Source organism: Aphelocoma coerulescens, chromosome 2 (genome assembly GCF_041296385.1).
Source record: "Aphelocoma coerulescens isolate FSJ_1873_10779 chromosome 2, UR_Acoe_1.0, whole genome shotgun sequence".
NCBI classification, from domain to species: Eukaryota; Metazoa; Chordata; class Aves; order Passeriformes; family Corvidae; genus Aphelocoma; species Aphelocoma coerulescens.
Genome location: NC_091015.1, coordinates 64,162,211 through 64,181,987, shown reverse-complemented (window position 1 = coordinate 64,181,987; position 19,777 = coordinate 64,162,211). Strand labels below are relative to the sequence as shown.

At 40.6% G+C, this 19,777-nt stretch overlaps 1 protein-coding gene across 2 annotated transcripts in view; it reads right to left on the bottom strand.

Moving 5' to 3' along the window:
* VPS41 (VPS41 subunit of HOPS complex) overlaps nt 1–19,777 on the bottom strand; it is a 122,543-nt gene that overhangs the window by 62,374 nt on the left and 40,392 nt on the right. For both annotated transcript variants that reach the window (XM_069007822.1, XM_069007821.1), the window contains exons 5-7: nt 12,323–12,397; nt 6,674–6,736; nt 5,481–5,546 (exon numbers count right to left, since the gene is read on the bottom strand). In XM_069007822.1, the coding sequence (XP_068863923.1) occupies nt 5,481–5,546; nt 6,674–6,736; nt 12,323–12,397 (204 nt within the window). The remainder of the gene's footprint in view (nt 1–5,480; nt 5,547–6,673; nt 6,737–12,322; nt 12,398–19,777) is intronic.

The following is a 19,777-nucleotide window of genomic DNA, read 5'->3' as shown; positions in this document are numbered from 1 at the left end:
CACTGGCGGACCTCCACTCACTGTGTGGTACTTTAGGATGGATCAGGCCCTGGCTAGGGATTACCACCGAAGACCTAGCCCCCCTTTTCAACTTGTTGAAAGGTAAGGAGGAACTGAGTTCTCCTAGGACCTTGACCCCAGAGGCAAGGGCTGCCTTGGAAAAGGCAGAGGTTAAGATGCGTAAGAGGCAGGCGCATCGTTGCAAATTGGAACTGCCCTTCAAATTCATTGTCATGGGAAAGTTGCCCCACCTCAACGGGCTCATATTCCAGTGGGACCGGAGCCAGAAGGACCCTCTCCTCATCATCGAGTGGGTGTTTCTGAGCAATACCAGGTCCAAAACAATCACAAAGGCCCAGGAACTGATGGCCCAGTTGATCCGGAAGGCTCAGGCGAGGCTTCGAGAATTGGCTGGGTGTGACTTCTCATGCATCCACTTGCCAGTCCGTTTGGAGAAGGACAAACTGTCCCCCGCCAAACTGACCAAAGAGATGTTTGAACAGCTATTAGCTGAGACTGAGACCCTTCAAATAGCTTTAGATAGCTACACAGGACAGATTTCTGTCCACGCTCCTGCTCACAAATTATTCCAGGAACAGTTTGTTCTACTCCCAAAAAATATTAGAAGCAGGCATCCTCTGGAGGCTGTGACAGTTTTTATGGACGCGTCCGGGGCATCTCACAGGTCAGTCATGACCCGGAGGAATTCCCAAACTCAGCAGTGGGAGGCAGATACTGATTACATTGAGGGTTCCCCTCAAATTGCTGAGTTGGCCGCAGTCGTCAGAGCCTTTGAGAGGTTCCCTGAACCATTTAATCTGGTAACAGATTCGGCTTATATTGCAGGAGTGGTAGCAAGGGCAGAGAATGCTATTTTGAAGGAGGTCTCAAACGAACATCTCTTCCGATTGCTCTCGAAGTTAGTATATCTTGTCTCCCACCAAGAGCACCCATTCTTTGTGATGCACGTGAGGTCGCACACAGATTTGCCAGGCCCGATAGCCAAGGGCAATGAGAGAGCGGATGCCCTCACTGCCCCCGCAGAGATGGCCAGGATGCCGAAAGTTTTCGAGCAGGCGAAACTGAGCCATCACATGTTCCACCAAAATGTGCCGGGGCTGGTCTGTCAGTTCCACCTGACACGGAGTGAGGCGAAGGCCATCGTGGATATGTGCCCGCATTGCCAGTGGTCAGCCCTCCCCTCTTTAGGAACTGGGGTGAACCCCAGAGGGCTGGCTAGCTGTGAGGTGTGGCAGACTGATGTCACACACTTTCCTGAATTCGGCCTACTAAAATATGTTCATGTGAGCATAGATACCTTTTCGGAGCAGTCTACACCTCTGCCCATGCAGGAGAAAAGGCTGAACACGCCAGGAAACACCTCCTCCAGGCGTTTGCAGTCTTGGGGGTCCCCAAGGAAATCAAAACAGACAATGGCCCCGCATATAGATCCGAGGCTTTCAAGGAGTTCCTGGACGAATGGGGAGTAAGACATAAGAAGGGCATCCCTTACTCCCCGACTGGCCAAGCGGTGATTGAGCGAGCTCACCAAACGCTCAAAACCACCCTGAAGCACCAATGGGCAACCAGTAGAGAGCTTTCCCCACAGGATCGGCTAAGCAAAGCTCTCTTTGTGATCAATTTTCTAAACTGCTCTTTTACCAACATGAACCCGCCAGTGGCAAGACACTTTGGCCCACACAGCAACTACCCTCTGCAAGAACATCCGCTGGTCCTAATTAATGACCCAGAGAGTGGCAGAGTTGAGGGACCTTACAAACTGGTCACATGGGGTCATGGATACACTTGCGTGTCCACACTCCTGGGTGTAAGGTGGATCCCACAAAAGTGGGTGAAACCTTACACTCCCAAACATCCGGTGAGACCCCCAGATCCCCAGGTAGATGTGTGCACTGGGAGGAGGAAGCGGCATCACCATCCCCAGGACTTCCCTAAATCCCTATTTATCCCTGAGTTTTCATGTTTATGTTTTAATTTTCTTGCCAATGATTTCTAATCCTGTTTTTAATTTAGAAGTCACCAACCAGAAAGAAGACCAGTGGGGACTTTCTGGTTGGACTTCCTCGATTATTAAGGACTTTCTTTGGATTGTTTTTGTTATTCTGTTAGTTTTGTTTATGTTCAGCTTATTGAAAAGACTTTATTTTGCGGCTATCACCATCGCACCCCCTCAAGTGAACCACCTACAGATGGCTGAAGATCACAGAGAAGAGATAGGCGCACCTCTGCCAGAATGGATATGTGATGCAGAAGGACAGTATCAGGACAGTTTTAAAAATTTTTAAAAGAAAAAAGGGGAGATGTGGTTATGCGATACCTTTATATAAGTTTTCTGTACCCCAATGATTCAACCCTACCTTCCCCACTCCTATTCCTAGTTGGTTTACCCCAGACCCAAGCCGCTCCCCTGGTGCTCCCTACATGGTTGTTCTCCTCCCCTTGTTCTAGCTCTTTCCCAATCAATCACCCAAACCCCTCCTGTTGTTCCCAAAGGTTCAGTGTCCATCATCTGAAACCTCCCAATTTACCCTTATATGGTCCCCATCAATCCCCTGAGACCCTACCCCTCTAGATACCTCCCCCTTTGGAAATCCGCTAAACCTCGATGCCCCATTGGGGCATGTGATCCCTTTCCCTCCTCCCCTTGAGGCTATTGGCCCAAGGAAATGTCTATCCTCGTCCATATCCCTCCCTTAGGGATTTCTATCGGTCCCCAGTTAAGCCATCCCTCCTGGGGGTTGCCTCCAATAAACTTGGATTATCCTGGGTGGCAAGCCTCCTTGCTACTTTTTATCCTCTCCCTCGTCCAGACTGCTGACAGCCACTGTGCCTGGAGCTTCAGCTCCCCTGGGCAGAGTTGAACTCCTGAGGAGCAGCTTTAAAGCCGAGAGCCTCCAGCTGCTCCTCACTCCTGTCGCACACCGCAGGGGCTAGCCTGGGCAGTGGTCAGTGGCAGTCATTGCGACATTATCTCAATCTTAATAGAAGTTATTTTCTTTCAAAAACTAGTGTTTTAGTAAGCAAACAATTTAAATAGGTTAATTAGTTCATTATAAATTTTAGAGAAAAGCTTCTCTACATGCCTACTTAAGCAAAGTTAAGCAACCATATAAACATATGCACAGTAGAGTTAAGCTTACAACAATTCACAATGATTACCCCAGTTACCCCAGGGAGCACTGCTCTGAAGTCAGCTTTAGGTCAGGCTGAGCTTCTAAGACGTAGCAAATCCCAGTATTACACAGCCAATTCACCCAAGTTCCAGACATCCACCTGTGTAGGGAACTGAGGACCTGCACTGTGTATCCCTGAAGCATGTCGCTAGGGTTTTTTTCCCCCTTTCTGTCTCTAGAACATTTCCAGGATGCCCTGCAGTGGATCTTGGAATGGAAAAGTATATTTTTTACACATTTTATATTGCTATGAAGAATATTTTTCTAAAAAAATAAAGGAGAAGCAAACAAAAACCCCCACTAAACTTTAAAAATGCTTATATGTATTATGTCACTATTCCCAGAAACTAAAAACCAAGATAGACCCAGCAAGCCTTTGGATTAAGAGTTCACATGATATACACTATGTTTTTTTAATGCACCTCAGGCAAGGAGCATAGCATGAGAGAGCTTTAAGCAAAGCTTTTCTCTTAAGTTTGATCCAAAATGAGGATACTCTTACTGTTACCCTTACTTTGGTGTGGATGAGGACAAAGGCAACATGCCTCCCACCACTACCAGCTATCAGGGATTAAGTCACTGTATACATGCAACGGCTAAAAGTGCACAGACCTCAGGAGCCACAGGAGGACCTGAAGGAGCTCCCCCAACTGCACAATCTCCAGACACAGGGAGAGAGAGGTGAGGTCCACAGCCTGAGGCTGTATGCTTCAGCCAGCTTCTCCTCACTCTTGTGTTCAGCTCCCCGTTGCCTGCTGCCTCCATACTACTCTTTGACTTTATAGTTAAGGAGAGGTGTAAATGTTCAGGAAAAAAAAAGTAGCTATATTAGTAGGTGGAATTTTCAAAAAGCATTTTGCTGTTGTTTTTATAAAAGTACGTATGCTCCTTTTGGAGGAAAGGAGAGAAGGGGAAAGGTTTCTACCACAAGGCTAGAGATTTTATTTGTTGGTTTTGTGTACCAATAAAATCAAATTACAGATGTCAAGGGACATTTGTTTCAATGCTAAATATCTTATGTTAAGATGTCAATTAAAGTTTTTCTAAGGAGGAAAGTTCCTCAGCAAAGCATGAATGTATTAAGAATGAGTATACCATTCCCCAGAGGACAGAATATAAAACAACCTGTCAAGTAATCAAAGATAACCAAAGAGAATGTGTTAACTCCCTGATGTTTTTTTCTGTTTGGCATCAGGTGAATGCAAGATCTTTTACCACCTGACGGAGCCCCGTTCTATTAATTCCGTGCTTCTCTCTTTCCATGCCCCTTTTATCAGCACTAAAAAGCTTCACAAACTGGTGGCTGACACAGACACACACTGACTGTGCATTATTTTAAGGACAACACCAACTTTTACTAGACAGAAAAAGCTGTCAAGCACACACGCCACTTAAATAAATAAAGCACAGCTATGCTTTGAAATATATTGAACTGTTAATGAAAATTAAGATGTATTCAGCACTAGAAGTCTGTAGTTCTTACATGCTGGTAAGAGAGAGCAATGGCATTTAGTTTGATGCATCTATGAGGATTGTTCAGCCTTAATTCGTAACAGAAGGCAACAGAAAATTCCATGAATTCAAGAAACTGTTCCAAATAAAACTTTTCATATTTTGACTGAAAATATGCAATGTGATCTGATATAAGGTACTTATAGGACCTGGAAACAGCTGCAGTTTGGAAGCCTACACTAATAAGACACTTAATGCACATTTAAAACACCAACTGATCCAAATAGAAGACTACCTAGAGATACAAGTGCTTAGAATGGGGTGAGCTCTACTATACCAAGAACTCCCCTTAGTTAATTTGAAAAAAACCCAACAAAACTGTTCACCATGGACAAGAGTCGATGAAGATACTTGGGTTTATTTCCTTAAAATAAAACTCCCAACAAACAAACAAAACCCCACCCCAAAAAATCACCCACAGGTAACCCAAGATCAACATGCTTTGTAAAAGATCAGTAATTAAGGTCTAACTTCTGCTCCCACTTCAACAAATTAAAACAGAGAAAATCTGGCCTAGGAAATATAAATGACTTTTTTTTCAGGCTATGTAGACAGAATGGTATTTCTACTCTGAATCTCAACTTGTTGCAACATGTTTTTAACATAAAAAGTGCACTTTCTCTCCCCCTGAAATCACTTTTAATTAACAATGCTTTAGAATACAATGCTCAAAGAGAAGGAAAAAGCAGAAGTCTTTGTTCTAGGTGCTAAAAGCCTTCTGAGCTATTTCAAAAGGCTATTTAAAGGTAGCCAAAGTTCATTATGACTACTTACCTTTTTTCCTCCTGTTACAAATTGCTTGAAGTGGGATCTTACAAAATGAGGATGAACAGCAACAATCTGGGGGTGGTGGGGGAAGGGGGAAAGAGAGGATTGTGGCTTAAATAAGAGTTTACATTAAGCACCACATCACTTTTTAAACTACATAACCGTTTGTCAATTATCAAGTATTACAGCTGAGTTCTTTCTCTGAAGTAAAGCCTAGTTGTTTCAGACAACTGTTTGTTTTTCCTAGAAGAGAAGATAATTCTTCGTATTATATGCTGTATGACAAGCGTGACATTAAGGACCATGTTACACTGAATAGCTACTTTTCTGTATAGCAGGCAGCAGAATTAGGACCAAACAGAACAGGACTGTTGTGAGCAAGAGTTACCCCAATTAAATCTGGTCTGGGCCTGCCTGCACACATACCTCAGCCCTGTCAGAGGACAACACTGTGTAGTATCTTACACAGTCTCTTTGCCTTATATGTTACATGTCAAGTGTGGAGATCCAGCTGTATGAGCAGTAAAGGCACTAGGACGCAAGTCGCATCTGGCATGTGTGAAAACTTAATGATCTCATTCCTTTACCCCCCGCTCTAAAGAGCAGCTGCAACATTGAAGACACCAAGCAGTAAAACGCAAACATTTGCGCGCATCACCTTTTCTCCTGCAAGAAATGTTTCTTGTTAAAAAGTACTAGATTTTCCCATACACCTACTAGAGGTCCTTTTTTCAACAGCCAGGCAGACAAACTTCTCTAAAGCAGAGTTAAACTCAAGTTTTCCCTTCAGATAGGATACATCAATATCATTGCCCATTGCCTTATTTTGAGGCAGGTTTAATGGATATGAACTGGTTCCAAAATATTGACCTCACATTTAGCAGAACCCTCAGAATTTGTATCACAAATCTACAAAGAAATATATTGGGATGAGTAATGCCTGAAACAGGACAATTTCTCTTTAACTGTCCATTTTGTATTTGAAAAACTCAAAAATACTTTTTTACGAAACCAAGATTGGCTTTCTTTCCACCTAACCAGATCAAAAGCTTTTATATTGAGATAGAAAACTATTTTCTAGTGACTTGAATAACGTTGTAAGGAAGTGGTATTCCTCTCTCTCAGTTAGATTGAATGTGACCTTTCTGTTATTAAAGACACCACCACCACAATTACTAAAGATTAAAACAAGCACTTACTTTAATAGGACAGTCAAACGTTTCATGAAACTCTTCTGCTGAATATAATCCAAACACTTGTACCTGAAAAAGTGTATTGAAAACCAAATGTATTTACCTAATTTACACTGAACAATTAACACTGAAAGTAAAAACCTAACAACTAGAAGATTCATTTGAATGCTAACAGTGACATCCTTTTTCCTAAAGGAAGACACAATTAACAATTCAGAGCTATTTGATACAGCTTGGTCTTCTACTGTGACAAATCTCTAATATTTGCAGCAGTACAAAAGTATTTTGTGAATATTTTCCCTCACCATTTTTTGTGAATATTATTTTTGTTGTTACAATCACAGTAAAAACTGTAAGTTCCTTTTGCTTTAGGCTGATGAAATCTGTTTAACAGATAGCAACCTAACTATGGTAAGAACAACAGAATAACATTCAGGAGAAAATAAATTAAAAATTCTTCCTTTCTGAGAAAGAATGGTAGGATTCTTTTCCCTCCAAGCAATACATGGTTTACAGAAGAAAAGAAATTTGTGACAATAAAGCAAAACCACCCTGAAATCCAAGTTCCATATATTTCTAGGCATCCTCTCCTCCTCCCAAGCACATACAGTGCTATTTTGTTTTATTCCATGATCACTGGAAATGTCTTTCTCTGAAGAATCCTCCCTTCTCATTTATGTCATTTATATGGTATTAGTACATTTAACAGTCAGCAACGGAGTTGCAACCGTAGGCAATCAGAATATCTATCAGAATTAATCCATCTGAAGAAGCCTCAACACTGAATTAAAAAAAAAAGTTTCTACTGTCAAGAGAATTAACAGATTTCTAAAATGTTTCCTTGCCTTTAGTTCCGAACAAGTACAGAGATATCAGGTGTTTATGAAATATTATTAGACTCATATTATATGACTACAGAATAAGGTCTCTCATGATTATTTTAAGTACAACCCTCTTTTGGACTCATTTCTCTTCATTTAATACACAATATTCCCTTTCCTAATTCTCAGATGAGACAGTTGACAACCCAGTTCCTGCAGAATTTAGGAATAAAACGGGGCTGAAGACTTATGGCCAGGACTTAGTAACTGATTTACTAACTATGATTTACACAAAGAATAATAACTGGTTTGCTTTTTCATTATGTTTTTAAGACGTTTCCACCCACTGTCAGAAGTTGCTGAAAACTCATACCAGAAGGAATAAACACCTCTGGAAGAAGGGAGAAAAAAAGAGCATCCCATGGAGCGATCAGTGAGGAAATGTATCTGACAGCAAATCTACTTAAGAAGGCTCTCAGACAGGCTCTCATTATTTTCTGGAAAATTTTCTGGAGAAGGTTAGTCCCTTCATTATTGCTCTGTATGTTCAGCATTGGACTCTTAAGTTCTAAAAGATCCTTTAACCTTATTTCTTTCTTCTCATCATGATTCCTTCGGGGGAAAATAAAAAAATAGTAGTAACAAAAAAATACAAATCCCTTTCGAGAAAGACCTGAAGAATGAAGTCAGTAAATACCAGTAAAGGGCCACAACAAGTGAGACTTAATGGCTCTAAAAAGATCAATTCAGAGGACAAGATTCCTGCAGACAGTCAAGAAGAGAGAGTAAAAATATTAAACTTCAGGGAAACTACAAGAGGAACTAAGCCATCAGCAAGGAACTAGGACATCCTTAGAGTGGCTCAAAGTTCAGCAGCCTCAGTGAAGTTAAAAACATCTAAAACCACCTCATTTCCCTCTCAAGCTTGTCTCCTGGATACATCTCCTAAGCAGCATTATGAGCTCAGTCCATTACTCATTAGTGAATATACTGCCCCTAACAACACGCTTTAAAAAGACTTCTGCGTGCACTTTGTAGGGCTGAGCTACTGCTCCAAAGGATTAGAAAAATCAATATTTGGAGACTGAGATGTATCACAAAGCTGTGATTATGTAAGCCAGCCAAAGGGTTGTATTTGAATTGGACCTGGCTGTAAGCCTAGAAAACCTTTGGGCTGATGTCTAGAGGATTTTGCTTTCTGGGCTTTTGTTTTCATCAGTTGGCATATCACATTCAATACAACAGCCTACACAAAATAAGAATCAGGAAAGAGAAAACAAGACACAGAAAAGAAAGGGAAAAGAAAAAAAAAAGAAAATACATGGTTAAAATATAACACTGCAAATTCTGTGAAAACAGAATCCTCAAAAATTACAAAACAGTCCTCTCAAATTAAAAGTAATTAATCAAAATCAGCAACAGTACCTTCAACATTTTCCTAATATATCACTGCATATGGCAATATGATATTTCTTTTCAAGTATGAAAACAAAATGGAGTGAGCTAAGAGGAAAAAACAACTGCAAAAAATACATGTTATCATGTTTACTCTAGGGACATCATCTAACAGTTATTACTTCTTAATGTCTCATATTCTTCAGAAAGAAAGTGATTCTTTTGCTATTACAAAACTATATTGGATTTATCTATTTCTACTTTCCATGCCCACTCTGTTCGTGATGCTCTTAGGCAGCTGGAAAAAGGATTTTATGATTCCACTATATGTTGCTAGTCCTGTCTGGTTTTAAATATCCAGAACCCATCACTCCAGTGAATCCAGACTTAGCTGCTTCTTTACTTCCACGTGTGGAAGAAATAACCAACCTTGAGTGATCAAAAGGCAGAAAAACAAGTCACATTTCTTGAAAAATTATCAATGTAATACTTCATGGATATTCTTAACATTAATGTTGCTACAGGCATTAGAGATGACACTAAAACACGCAAGCACATGGGGTTTCAATATAATTTACATTTCTTCATATAAAAAAAGTTACAAGCCAGAATAAGGGTGTCAATTACATTGCTCTTTTGTCATGACATGAGAGCTTTAGCAAAATCAGGAGTCAAATCCAGGTTTTTCAAGAGAGTGTACAATTAACTACAGACAAAACTAACACAAAAACCTAATCTAAAAATCTCCACAATTCTGAAGATGCAAGTCTGCTTCCTGCTCTATTTATTTGAGCACCAAAATTCTTTTACACCCTGACATTTCAATACCCAGCAGCTAAACTAGAGGGCTGGTGCTGGTTATGATTTCTGCTCCTTTCCATGCCAGTGGTGATCAGCTGTAGCTGAGTTCATTAGAAAGGAAGGTTTTTAAAGAACCAAATGTGAAGTACAGAAGAGCTGCAGTGGCTCCCAAGGCATTTGTTGGACATGTATGACATACATGTGACAGGTTTTGACATTAGGTCTGGATGTTGACTGTCAAGAAGAGGGTCTGTACTGTGAAGAGAATTGTACTGTGCTTCTGTGCTCTCCCCCCAGTCCATATGGCTAGATCAAATCTAGTTTGAGAGTCAGAAAAAAAAAAAGTAGTAAACTAAAATATATCAGACAGCAGAACGGATGTGAGGAGGAGGTTCTCATCATAAGGCCTTCCCAAATAGTTTCCATCTCTATCATATTGGATCCACTTTGATATGTGAAAATGCACTCTGCTTATCGCAAAAGAGAACATATCTTCATTAACTGGTAGAACATACTTGCATCAATCCAGCTGACTCAAGATTCCCAGGCCTCTTCATTACATCTGCATTTTTTATTTAAAACTGATTTAAGAAAATGAAGCTGTTTTACAGGTCTTTTCCCATGTTTTTTTCTTTTTAAGGATTTCACCACTTTCATGTATTTAATCAAGTTAATAAAGACTTTGTAACTACTTGTACAACTGTTTGAACTTCTTACAATATCAACACTCCTACCGTAGTAAGGAAAGGGCTATAAGGAATGTAAAGTTACACTTTTGTTATGACCAGAACCTAGAAGTGCTACATTATCTGGCCAGGAATCTGCCATGTTCTGATACAGTAGCACAACATACAAGTATGTATTTTAATCAGTTTTAAGAGTGGATTATTTCAGAGACGTGAGCTTTTCTGGATCATGTGGAAAGTCTAACTTCTAAAATACCCACATCTTTCAAATCTCCAGATGAGTTTTTGACAAGTGTAGAATATGGTGAAGCACCAATGTCCCTGGACTCTATGAATGCAAATATGCTGAATATTGTACTTGTGATACTCCATCCCTGTAGCTGTAGAACTACATTTTTGACTGCCTTGTATAGTATGTAATGTCACACACTGGACCCACAATAGCTATTTCACTAAATGAAGACAGTCGCCATTTAAAGTATTGAAGTCTTTTCAAACAGAGCCATACCAGAGTAGGCATTATGGATTTTTCAGTATTTCTGAAATTAAATAAGTATATTTAATATTAACTGAGTATACAAAAACATGTATATGGCTTGTAGTCTCCCTGCAGCATAGGTATTTTGAGTCAGTAATCCACAGTCACATCTGAGGAGCCCTTACAGCAACAGCAAGTGTTTGTTCCCCAAAACCATATGAAAACCTAAACCAGCAATGCTAGCTGGTTTAACATTTTTACTAGCTTGCACAATTACTGACCCATGCCTTATCTTGCTTAGACAAATAGGATACTCTTTTGTTTCATACAGGATGTAAAATTCTACAAGCACTTTGATAGGCACTAGTATCCCAATTACTGTATCAAGACATCAAGATACCTCTCAGAACTAAAAGGCCTGGATACACAAACTGGCTGGCTGCCTGCTGAGGGAAAAAAAAAACTATTTGGAATGAAAAAACCCAAATGCATACAGTCTAAAGGGGCTTTTCCCCCATTTTTCCTACTGCAAAATCCAATTGTATTTTAATTTAAAGAACTTCTACTGAATGCAACATTAGGATTACCAACACTCCTCCTCCCCCAAGTCTACTGTGCAAGCAATGTTCTCCTGAGTAAGTTGGATATTGAGAAATTATTTAAATGATTTTTAATGCACTGCATTTGTATATGTGCATTATATTAGAAAAGAAGCTTAAATACACTCTGTGTATTAGAATTTTATCATTGAAACCAACATTAGAAAATATTGTCATCGACTGAAAAAACAAAAAGACATTCTTATAAGTGGAAAATCAATCACCAAAACCACTAAATGTCACAGCTCAACATTCCAGAGAAGCACTGATAATTGTTAGTTATACACTACACAAATGATATATGTCCTCAGTCAAGGAAGTAGGTGCCAGTTTTTTAGGAAACTGTACATACATTGATTTTACATTTATTTAATGTGGCTGTTGTAAGACGCTTTATTCTTCTGATAAACTATGATTGTTTATCAAAAGATTCTATAATTCAGGAGAAACATTCATAAAGTGTGTGAAAATGAAAACCACCAACCCACAGAAATCAAGCCCACAAAATCCAATTTTGTGGATTTATAGCAGAAAGGCATTAAACTACTGTCTTGCAGGAACAGCAGAATAGTCACTGAAGTATAACTGGGACAGCAGTAATGATTAAGTTGACATGTCCTCTTGTCACAGCTGTTAATCAGCTTAATAGCAGTTACACTATTGACATTCTTGTAATTACTTTTCCTACAGCATATTTGTGCAAAATATATTTGACTTTAATTTTGAGTATTCAAAGGTGAGCTCAGTTCTCAAAATGTATGGCCAAAGTAGTGGTGCTAAATGCAGGAATACACTCCACAGGTTATCACAATTATCCTAGTGTAATACTGGGAGTACCTGTTACCTCAGCAAATATATAAATAGATTTGTTGTACCTTGCCATCTTCTGAGCAAACACCCATGTGCTCTCCACTTTCATCCAGGCTGATCTGATTTATCTTTACTGGGCTCTAAATAAAGAAAATAAAGAAAAAATACTTTTAAAGTTACATCACCAATGACATGCTTTAACATTCCTTGCACTTTGAAAGATTTATATGTTAGCAGCTGAGCAATGTTTAGTTGCACGAATCAAAAAGCCCTCACAGAGTGGGTATTTCTGTGACAAAGCCAAAAGACAGCCTTCTTTCCAGCCTTTTGCCTAACCCCAAAATTTTTACTTTCTTTTTGCAGTTACCTGCCTCAGGGCTCTGGAACTCTCATGAAGTCCCAGGCTCCCAGACCTTAAGCATCTGTGCCTGCATACCGCAGCTATTAATTCCCACTACCAAAACTTTGGATAAAATATGGTGACCACACAGGCATCAGGGCAACTGAAAACTTTTCTAGTTTGGCCTGATGGCTATGCTGGTAATTATTTATTTATTCAAATTCCTTCTCTTAGTTTCATTTTTGGCTCTAATACTATTCTCAGATGTGAGTACTAGAAGGTATTGAAGTGCAACATGGGTTTACTCATTCTTAGACAAATACAGAGAAAAGCCTGAAAACTGCCCCAATTTAAGAAATTTTCCCTTCCCTATCCAAACATACTTTTGGTTCTTACCTAAGAAGTTAGACAGTATCTGCTACTGTTTACTTAGCTTAAACAGCTGTTCATAACTGAGGTACGGCAGACTAACTTACAACATAATTTGAATAACCTGATGCATATCCTCTTGGATACAAAACTCAATCCAATTATATTCAAGTACCAAGAAACTTCTTATGCATCACGATGCTGATTTCCTCTGTAAAAAATAGCTCATTTCAAGAATCACTGAAGGAACTTCACACAGGTAAGTCTCTCACACTTTTAAGAACAACTTTTCTTACGCTCATAAAACACTGAATGGATTAAACCACAAATTAGATCACTCCTGTGGTTCTGAGCATGATAAAAGAAATCCATCATATGTTTGTGTAAAAATAAAGTGTCACTGGAAGAACACTGGAGTTGTGGGATCACATTAGATATTACCCAACTGTGTCTGAAGTATCGCAGGTCCTTATATATGCTATGGCAGTTGGAATTGCATTAAAAGTACATAATAAGTATATTAAAACACACTGTCCACATGGGCTATCTACAGGAGATAAACAGAGGTGTTCTCACACTCTTTGGAAAGTTTTCCCCCCCATAATCTTTCACACACACAACAAATTCTAACTTAGAGAAAGGAAGCTTTCCTCTCGTCCACCTTGAAAATAATATATGCCCAAATCATATTTTCTAGAAGCTTCTTTATAATCAAGATTGAACAACTGAACACTGCACTGCTATAGTTGCCTGATGAGTTGGGAAAATTACACTGCCCTTTTGCTTTCCTGCTTTCTTGTGTGCAGAATACATAATTCTTGGTCTCACCACAAAATGGCACCTGGAAATATTGCAATTACTGCCTATCACAAAGTGGTCTTTCAACTGTGTGTTGTTTGCAAAGAAGTTCACTGGCAAGGAGGAATTTAAACCAGTTTTCCTCAACTTATGTGCTCCAGAAGTATTTTCGTTGGCCACAGAGTGGTTATGCTGAGTTGCTACATTTCAAGATCAGAGGCGAGTGCATGACTAGCAGTGCAGGCAGCTGGTGCACATTCCACAGCTGTGCTCCTCCTGTCACATTTAGGGGAGTATCAGCAGTGGAGTACAGCTCAAGCCCATCAACCTGATGGTGTGGCCAACATCCTTGTAAAAGCTCTGTTCTCAGATGTTACATACAGATTGGCTAATTCTAAGACTGAAGGATGCTGAGTAAGGCAAGATACATCAGTTGGCAGTCTGACTTCTAGAAGCTTCATAACCAGCATGTCCTTTTATTCCTGCCTTGCCTTGAAAAATGCCTTTCTAAATTTCTGTTTTGCTCATCAAGGTGCAAGAGAAGACTTTGCCTTCGTCTAGGGGTGGGCATAGGGAAAAAGCCACCATGTTTGCACCATTCCCTCTACAACCAGGAACATCTCTGGCCCTCTGAAAGAACAAGTATAGAAAGCTTAACTGAGTTTATCATGGAAGTGGCATGGGTTTTTTGTTCTGGGCTGCATCTAAGTTGCCATTGCCACAACTTTCTCGCTAAGTTTCTTCTCTTCTTTTGTTACTTTGCAATTGCAAAGACAAAACATCTGTTTTCAATAGTCCAGTCTTGGCACAAGGTCATGCACTAAGGTACAGCATTCAACTGGTCATGTTCCTCTCATTAGTCGAGCACCTACATCCACCATCAGGCTGACATTACAGCAACAGCAGATCTGGCAGCACTCCAGTGTGATGGGCCTTGTTGGAGACACTACTGCAACAAAACCCAAGACAAAAAGACACAAAACAGGACACACCAAAAGAGCTGACAGCTCAATACTACAGTCCACACTATTCCTATTTTCCTGTCAAATGGCTTTGATAAAGTTTGACTCTGAAAAATGAAGTGTAGAAACCAGGCAAAGTGGACAACGTAAGCTATCTTCCCATAAAAGTTGAAAACGAGGATCAGGATGATGGAATTTATCTGCTGTGCTGTGGTTTGAAAGCCATAGGGCAATACTTTGGAGATTAAATGTGTGATTGTACTCAGATAATTAACAGTGCCCACAAGGCAAAACCCCTCCTGCAGTATACTAAGGATAACAGGAAGGGCTTCTGTAGGTATGTAGCACACAAAAGAAAGACTAGGGATCATGTGGAATAACAGGATAATGGCTTGAAAAAAATGGGAGACCTGGCTACCCTGGACAAAGAGAAGGCTGGGGTTCTCAATGACTTCGGTGCCTCTGTCTTCAATGGCAAGTGCTTCAGCCATGCCACCCAAGTCGAGGAAGGCAGATCCAGGAACTGGGAGGATAAAGATCCTGAGCCTCCTGTAGAAGAGGATCAGGTTCGAGACCATCTAAGGAACCTGAATGTGCCCAAGTCCATGGGACCCAATGAGGTTCATCTGTGGGTCCTGAGGGAGCTAGCAGACAAAGTTGCTGAGCTACGATCCATCATTTTGAAAAATCATGGCAGTCAGGTGAAGTCTCTGATGACCAGAAAAAGGGAAATGTAACCCCATTTTTATAAAGGGGAAAATGAAAGACCCGGGGAACTACAGACCAGTCAGTCTCCCCTCTGTGCCAGGCAAGGTCACTGAGCAGATTCTACTGGAAAGCATGCTAAGGCACCTGGCTAACAAAGAGGTGGCTGGTAACAGCCAAGATGGTTTTACAAGCGGACAATCATGCCTGACAAATCTGGTGTCCTTCTGTGACACAGCTACAGTGTTGGTGGACAAGGGCAGAGCAACTGACATTGTCTACCTGGACGTAATGCAAAGTGTTTCACACTCCTGCATGACATCCTTGTCTCCAGATTGGAGAGACAGGAATTTGGTGGGTGGACCACTCACTCAGTGGATACAGAACTCACTGGATAGCCACACACACAGAGTTTTGGTCAACTAATCATTGTCCATGTGGAGACCAGTGATGAGTGGTGTCCTTCAGTAACGCAGTTCTGTGCTCGCTGCACAAGCTCTGGCGTGCCCCAGGTCAGAGAGAGTCCAGCTGCTTTACTTCTGCCCGTCGCAGAAGTGACTTCGGCATCAGGAAAAGAGCTGTTGGCTGAGCTAGCTAGCTGGCTTCTTTGCAGAGGGAATACGGCAGGAGCTGATGGTATCAGTTCACTTTAGCTCAGAGACAAAGGAAGAGAGAGGCTGTTCTGGTCTGACTCCTAATAGGTTTATTGTTAGAAATTTCGCAACCCGAACAAGCTCGGAAGGGATGGAATGCGATGGGATCCTTCCCCGAGGCTTGTCCTCAGTTTTATAGGGAATTTGAAAACCATGGCAAAAGGGGAAAATAACCAATGAGTTACAAGCCAGGGGGAGGATACAATTTAACAAGAACCACTGGGGGAACCGAGAGGCGGGAGTTATAATAGGGAACCAATGAACAACTGAGTAACCGAGAATTTTCCTGAACTGGGGGAGGTGGCTTGTACGCAGGTGCCGCCCAGGGAGGGTGCATCTTAGGCTTCTGAGCCGCCCCTCAACCCACCCTCTGAGTCTGCCTCTTTGGGAAACTCGATCCAAGGGAGGGGCTGAGATTGATTGGCATCTTGCTGCCCCAGCCCCACAGTGGGCTGCATCATAGCAACACTTCAGGGGTCCATACTGGGGCCAATACTGTTCAACATCTTTGTTGGTGACATGGACAGTGGGACCAACTGCACCCTCAGCAAGTTCACTGATGACACCAGACTGTGTGGTGCAATTGGCAAGATGGAGAGAAGAGATAATGGCATCCAGAGGGACCTTGACAGGCTTGAGATGTGGACTGAAGCAAACCTCATGAAGTTCAACAAAGCAAAGTGCAAGGTCCTACATCCGGGTCACGGCAATCCAAGACACACCAATGGGCTGGGCAGAGAAGTGATTGAGAGCAGCCCTGAGGAGAAAGACTTGGAGCTGACAAGTGATGAAAAACTCGACATGAGCCATCTGTGTGTGCTCACAGCCCAGAAAGCCAATCAAATCCTGGGCTGCATCACAAGGAGTGTGGCCAGCAGGTCAAAGAAGGTGATTCTGCCCCTCTACTCTGCTCACATGAGATCCCACCTGGAATACTGTGCACAGTTCTGGTCTCCCCAACATAAGAAAGATGTGGAACTGTTGGAGCAAGTCCAGAGGAGGGCCATGAAGTTTGTAAGAGGATTGGAGCACCTTCCCTATGAACACGGGCTGAGAAAGCCAAGGCTGTTCAGCCTGGAGAAGAGAAGGCTGCATGGAGACCTCATGGCAAACTTCCAGTATGTGAAAGGGACGTACAGGGGAGCTGGAGAGGGACTCTTCATCAGGAACTGCAAAGATAGGACAAGGAGTAGTAAGTACAAATTGAAAGAGGGGAAATTTAGCTTAGACATTAAGAAGAAATTATATACTGTGAGTGTGGTGAGACACTAAACAGTTTGTCCAGAGAGGTTGTGGATGCCCCAGCCCTGGCAGTGTTCAAAGCCAGGCTGAGTAAGGCCTTGAGCAACTTGGTCTAGGGGGAGGTGTCCCTGCCCATGGCAGGGGGGATTAGGACTACGTAATCTTTACACTCCAACCACTTAACAGTCTATGATTCTAAGATTCTAGAATGTTGTCAGTGTATTTGCATTTTTCCCACATTCAAAATTGTGCACAATACTTCCAAACTTGTTCTATTGTTAAACAGAAATTTGATGATACAGTATTTCATAACAGCATATATAACTAGCACTTTGTTACAAGCCTTCTGCATGCCCAACACCTCTATCAGTTGCTATTAACTTTTTCTTTCTCCTATTACTTTTTTCCTTTTTGTCTACACCATACAGAGATGACAATCAGGGAAAACAACTAAATTCAACTAAAAGAGACTTGCTCATTTACACAAATCTCCTGCTAAGTTTCAATAGGAAATGACGTACACAAGGCAAAGCAAACACAGAGTAAATTTTTTTCAGCACTCAAGTCAAACTAGCACAAACTAGACTATTAGCCTGTTCATTGACTTTACAATTCTGAACTTTCTGTGGAGCTCAGAAAGTGATGATAGACCATGAACAGTCCAGGCTGAATATTACATGCATTTAAAAATGAAGTTTCAGGAAGAACTGCTAATGCCAGAATCTTCTTGTTCAGAGTTAAATAACAGTCAAGCCTATGACTCCAGAGCTATGTTCCACTGGAAAGCTGTTTGAGAACTCTTTAAGACCTCAAACTATCCCGGAAATGAGAAAGAAAAGACCACAGCTAAAATTGGTACATATATTACCTAAACCAAAGTGTTTCTTCTAGAATCAGCTCCAATTCTTTCCAAAATCATCATCTGTTTAACTATACGTCTGTGCCAGTCAGCAAAGCTACTTGCCATTTCAGAATTAATTTGCATTTATACCTTATCAATACCCCGTGGATAATTCTGATATTTCAGAAAGGAAGAACACGAATAATATTGTGGGTCACCCCCCTCACCCTGCTTTTGTTTTTCATTTTTTTATTAAATGTTAAAAACTCAGGCACAGAGTTTCAACTGCCTTTCCCTTGTAGTTTTTTTAAAGCTTTTTCCAGCTAACCCGCTGAAGAGTTTATTTGCCTGACAAAAGGAAACAGGCTTTGGATTTTACAGTAAAGGAATAAATGCCCCTCCTGCAAGATCTACCTTTACATGTCTACAGAAGACAAAGAATCACTCAAGGTTAGAGAAGACACCGGTAGTCACTAACTCATCATAATTTGAAGGACTGATTATTTAATACAGTTGGAACCATGATATGCACTGGAGTTTGGTCAGTTGACTGTTTTAAAGGTATTTCAAATAGGTGTTGAAAACACCTGTAAAATGTACAAGAATCTAAAATTTAGAACATATAATCCATGTAAATATCACTCAGTTAAGAGATTATCTAATCTTAAACCTCATGTCATAAAACCAGAGGCAGCTGTATATAAAATGTTGAAAAGGCTACTATTTGTTATTTTACTAGCACTACATTGGGTAATCTTTTTTTTACCTAATCAGGACCCCTAGCATTAGGCCAATCAAGTAAAAACACACAACTACTTTGTGATCAGAATGATACTTCCAGTACTGTATAAATGATAATAATACACGTATTTCTCAAGCAACATAATTCAAATCGGGCAATAAGGAGGATCCTGTTAGTTAGGAATGGAAATACACTTAAATGATTTACCTGAGAACAGCTTCAGAATTTAACACACTGTAGAAGTACCAGCAAAGAAGGAAGAAATACCTTCCACTGAATTTCCATTATCTGCAGTTTTCTTTCTGATGGAGACATGTTTGGAATTCTGGGCAACATAAGTAAGTTTGACTGTTCAAAATCAATAATGTCAAGCTGACACTATAGAACAAAAAAATGTTACCTTAATGGATGAAAAAGAAGTTTAGGGAGCAGGAGAGAAAGCTACCAGACACCTTGCACATAGAGATCTAAATACATGGTTTTGCAAAATCCTAAATTTAAAGGAAAGGAAAATCAAATATCTAGCAGCAAATGTACCTCGTGTGATAATCAATTACCTAATGTAAAATGCTTGAAATAAATGCTCTTACTATGGATTAAGTCAGCTCTTCAATTAGGAGTAAATTCACGGCCACTCAGAAAGCTTCTTTTAATTGTGTTCTTTCTGGCAACTCCTCCTCTCCTGACACTTATCATAAACCCACCTTATACAATCAGTCCCCCAATGGTGAACCTGAGAAATCAATCTGCTAATGTATAATTTGTAAAGCTCCACAGACTAACAAATGGATAATTGATTCTTTCACAAATGCTGCATCCCAATGGATATGAAGTGGATGAACATGAAACATAAGACTGGATTTCACTC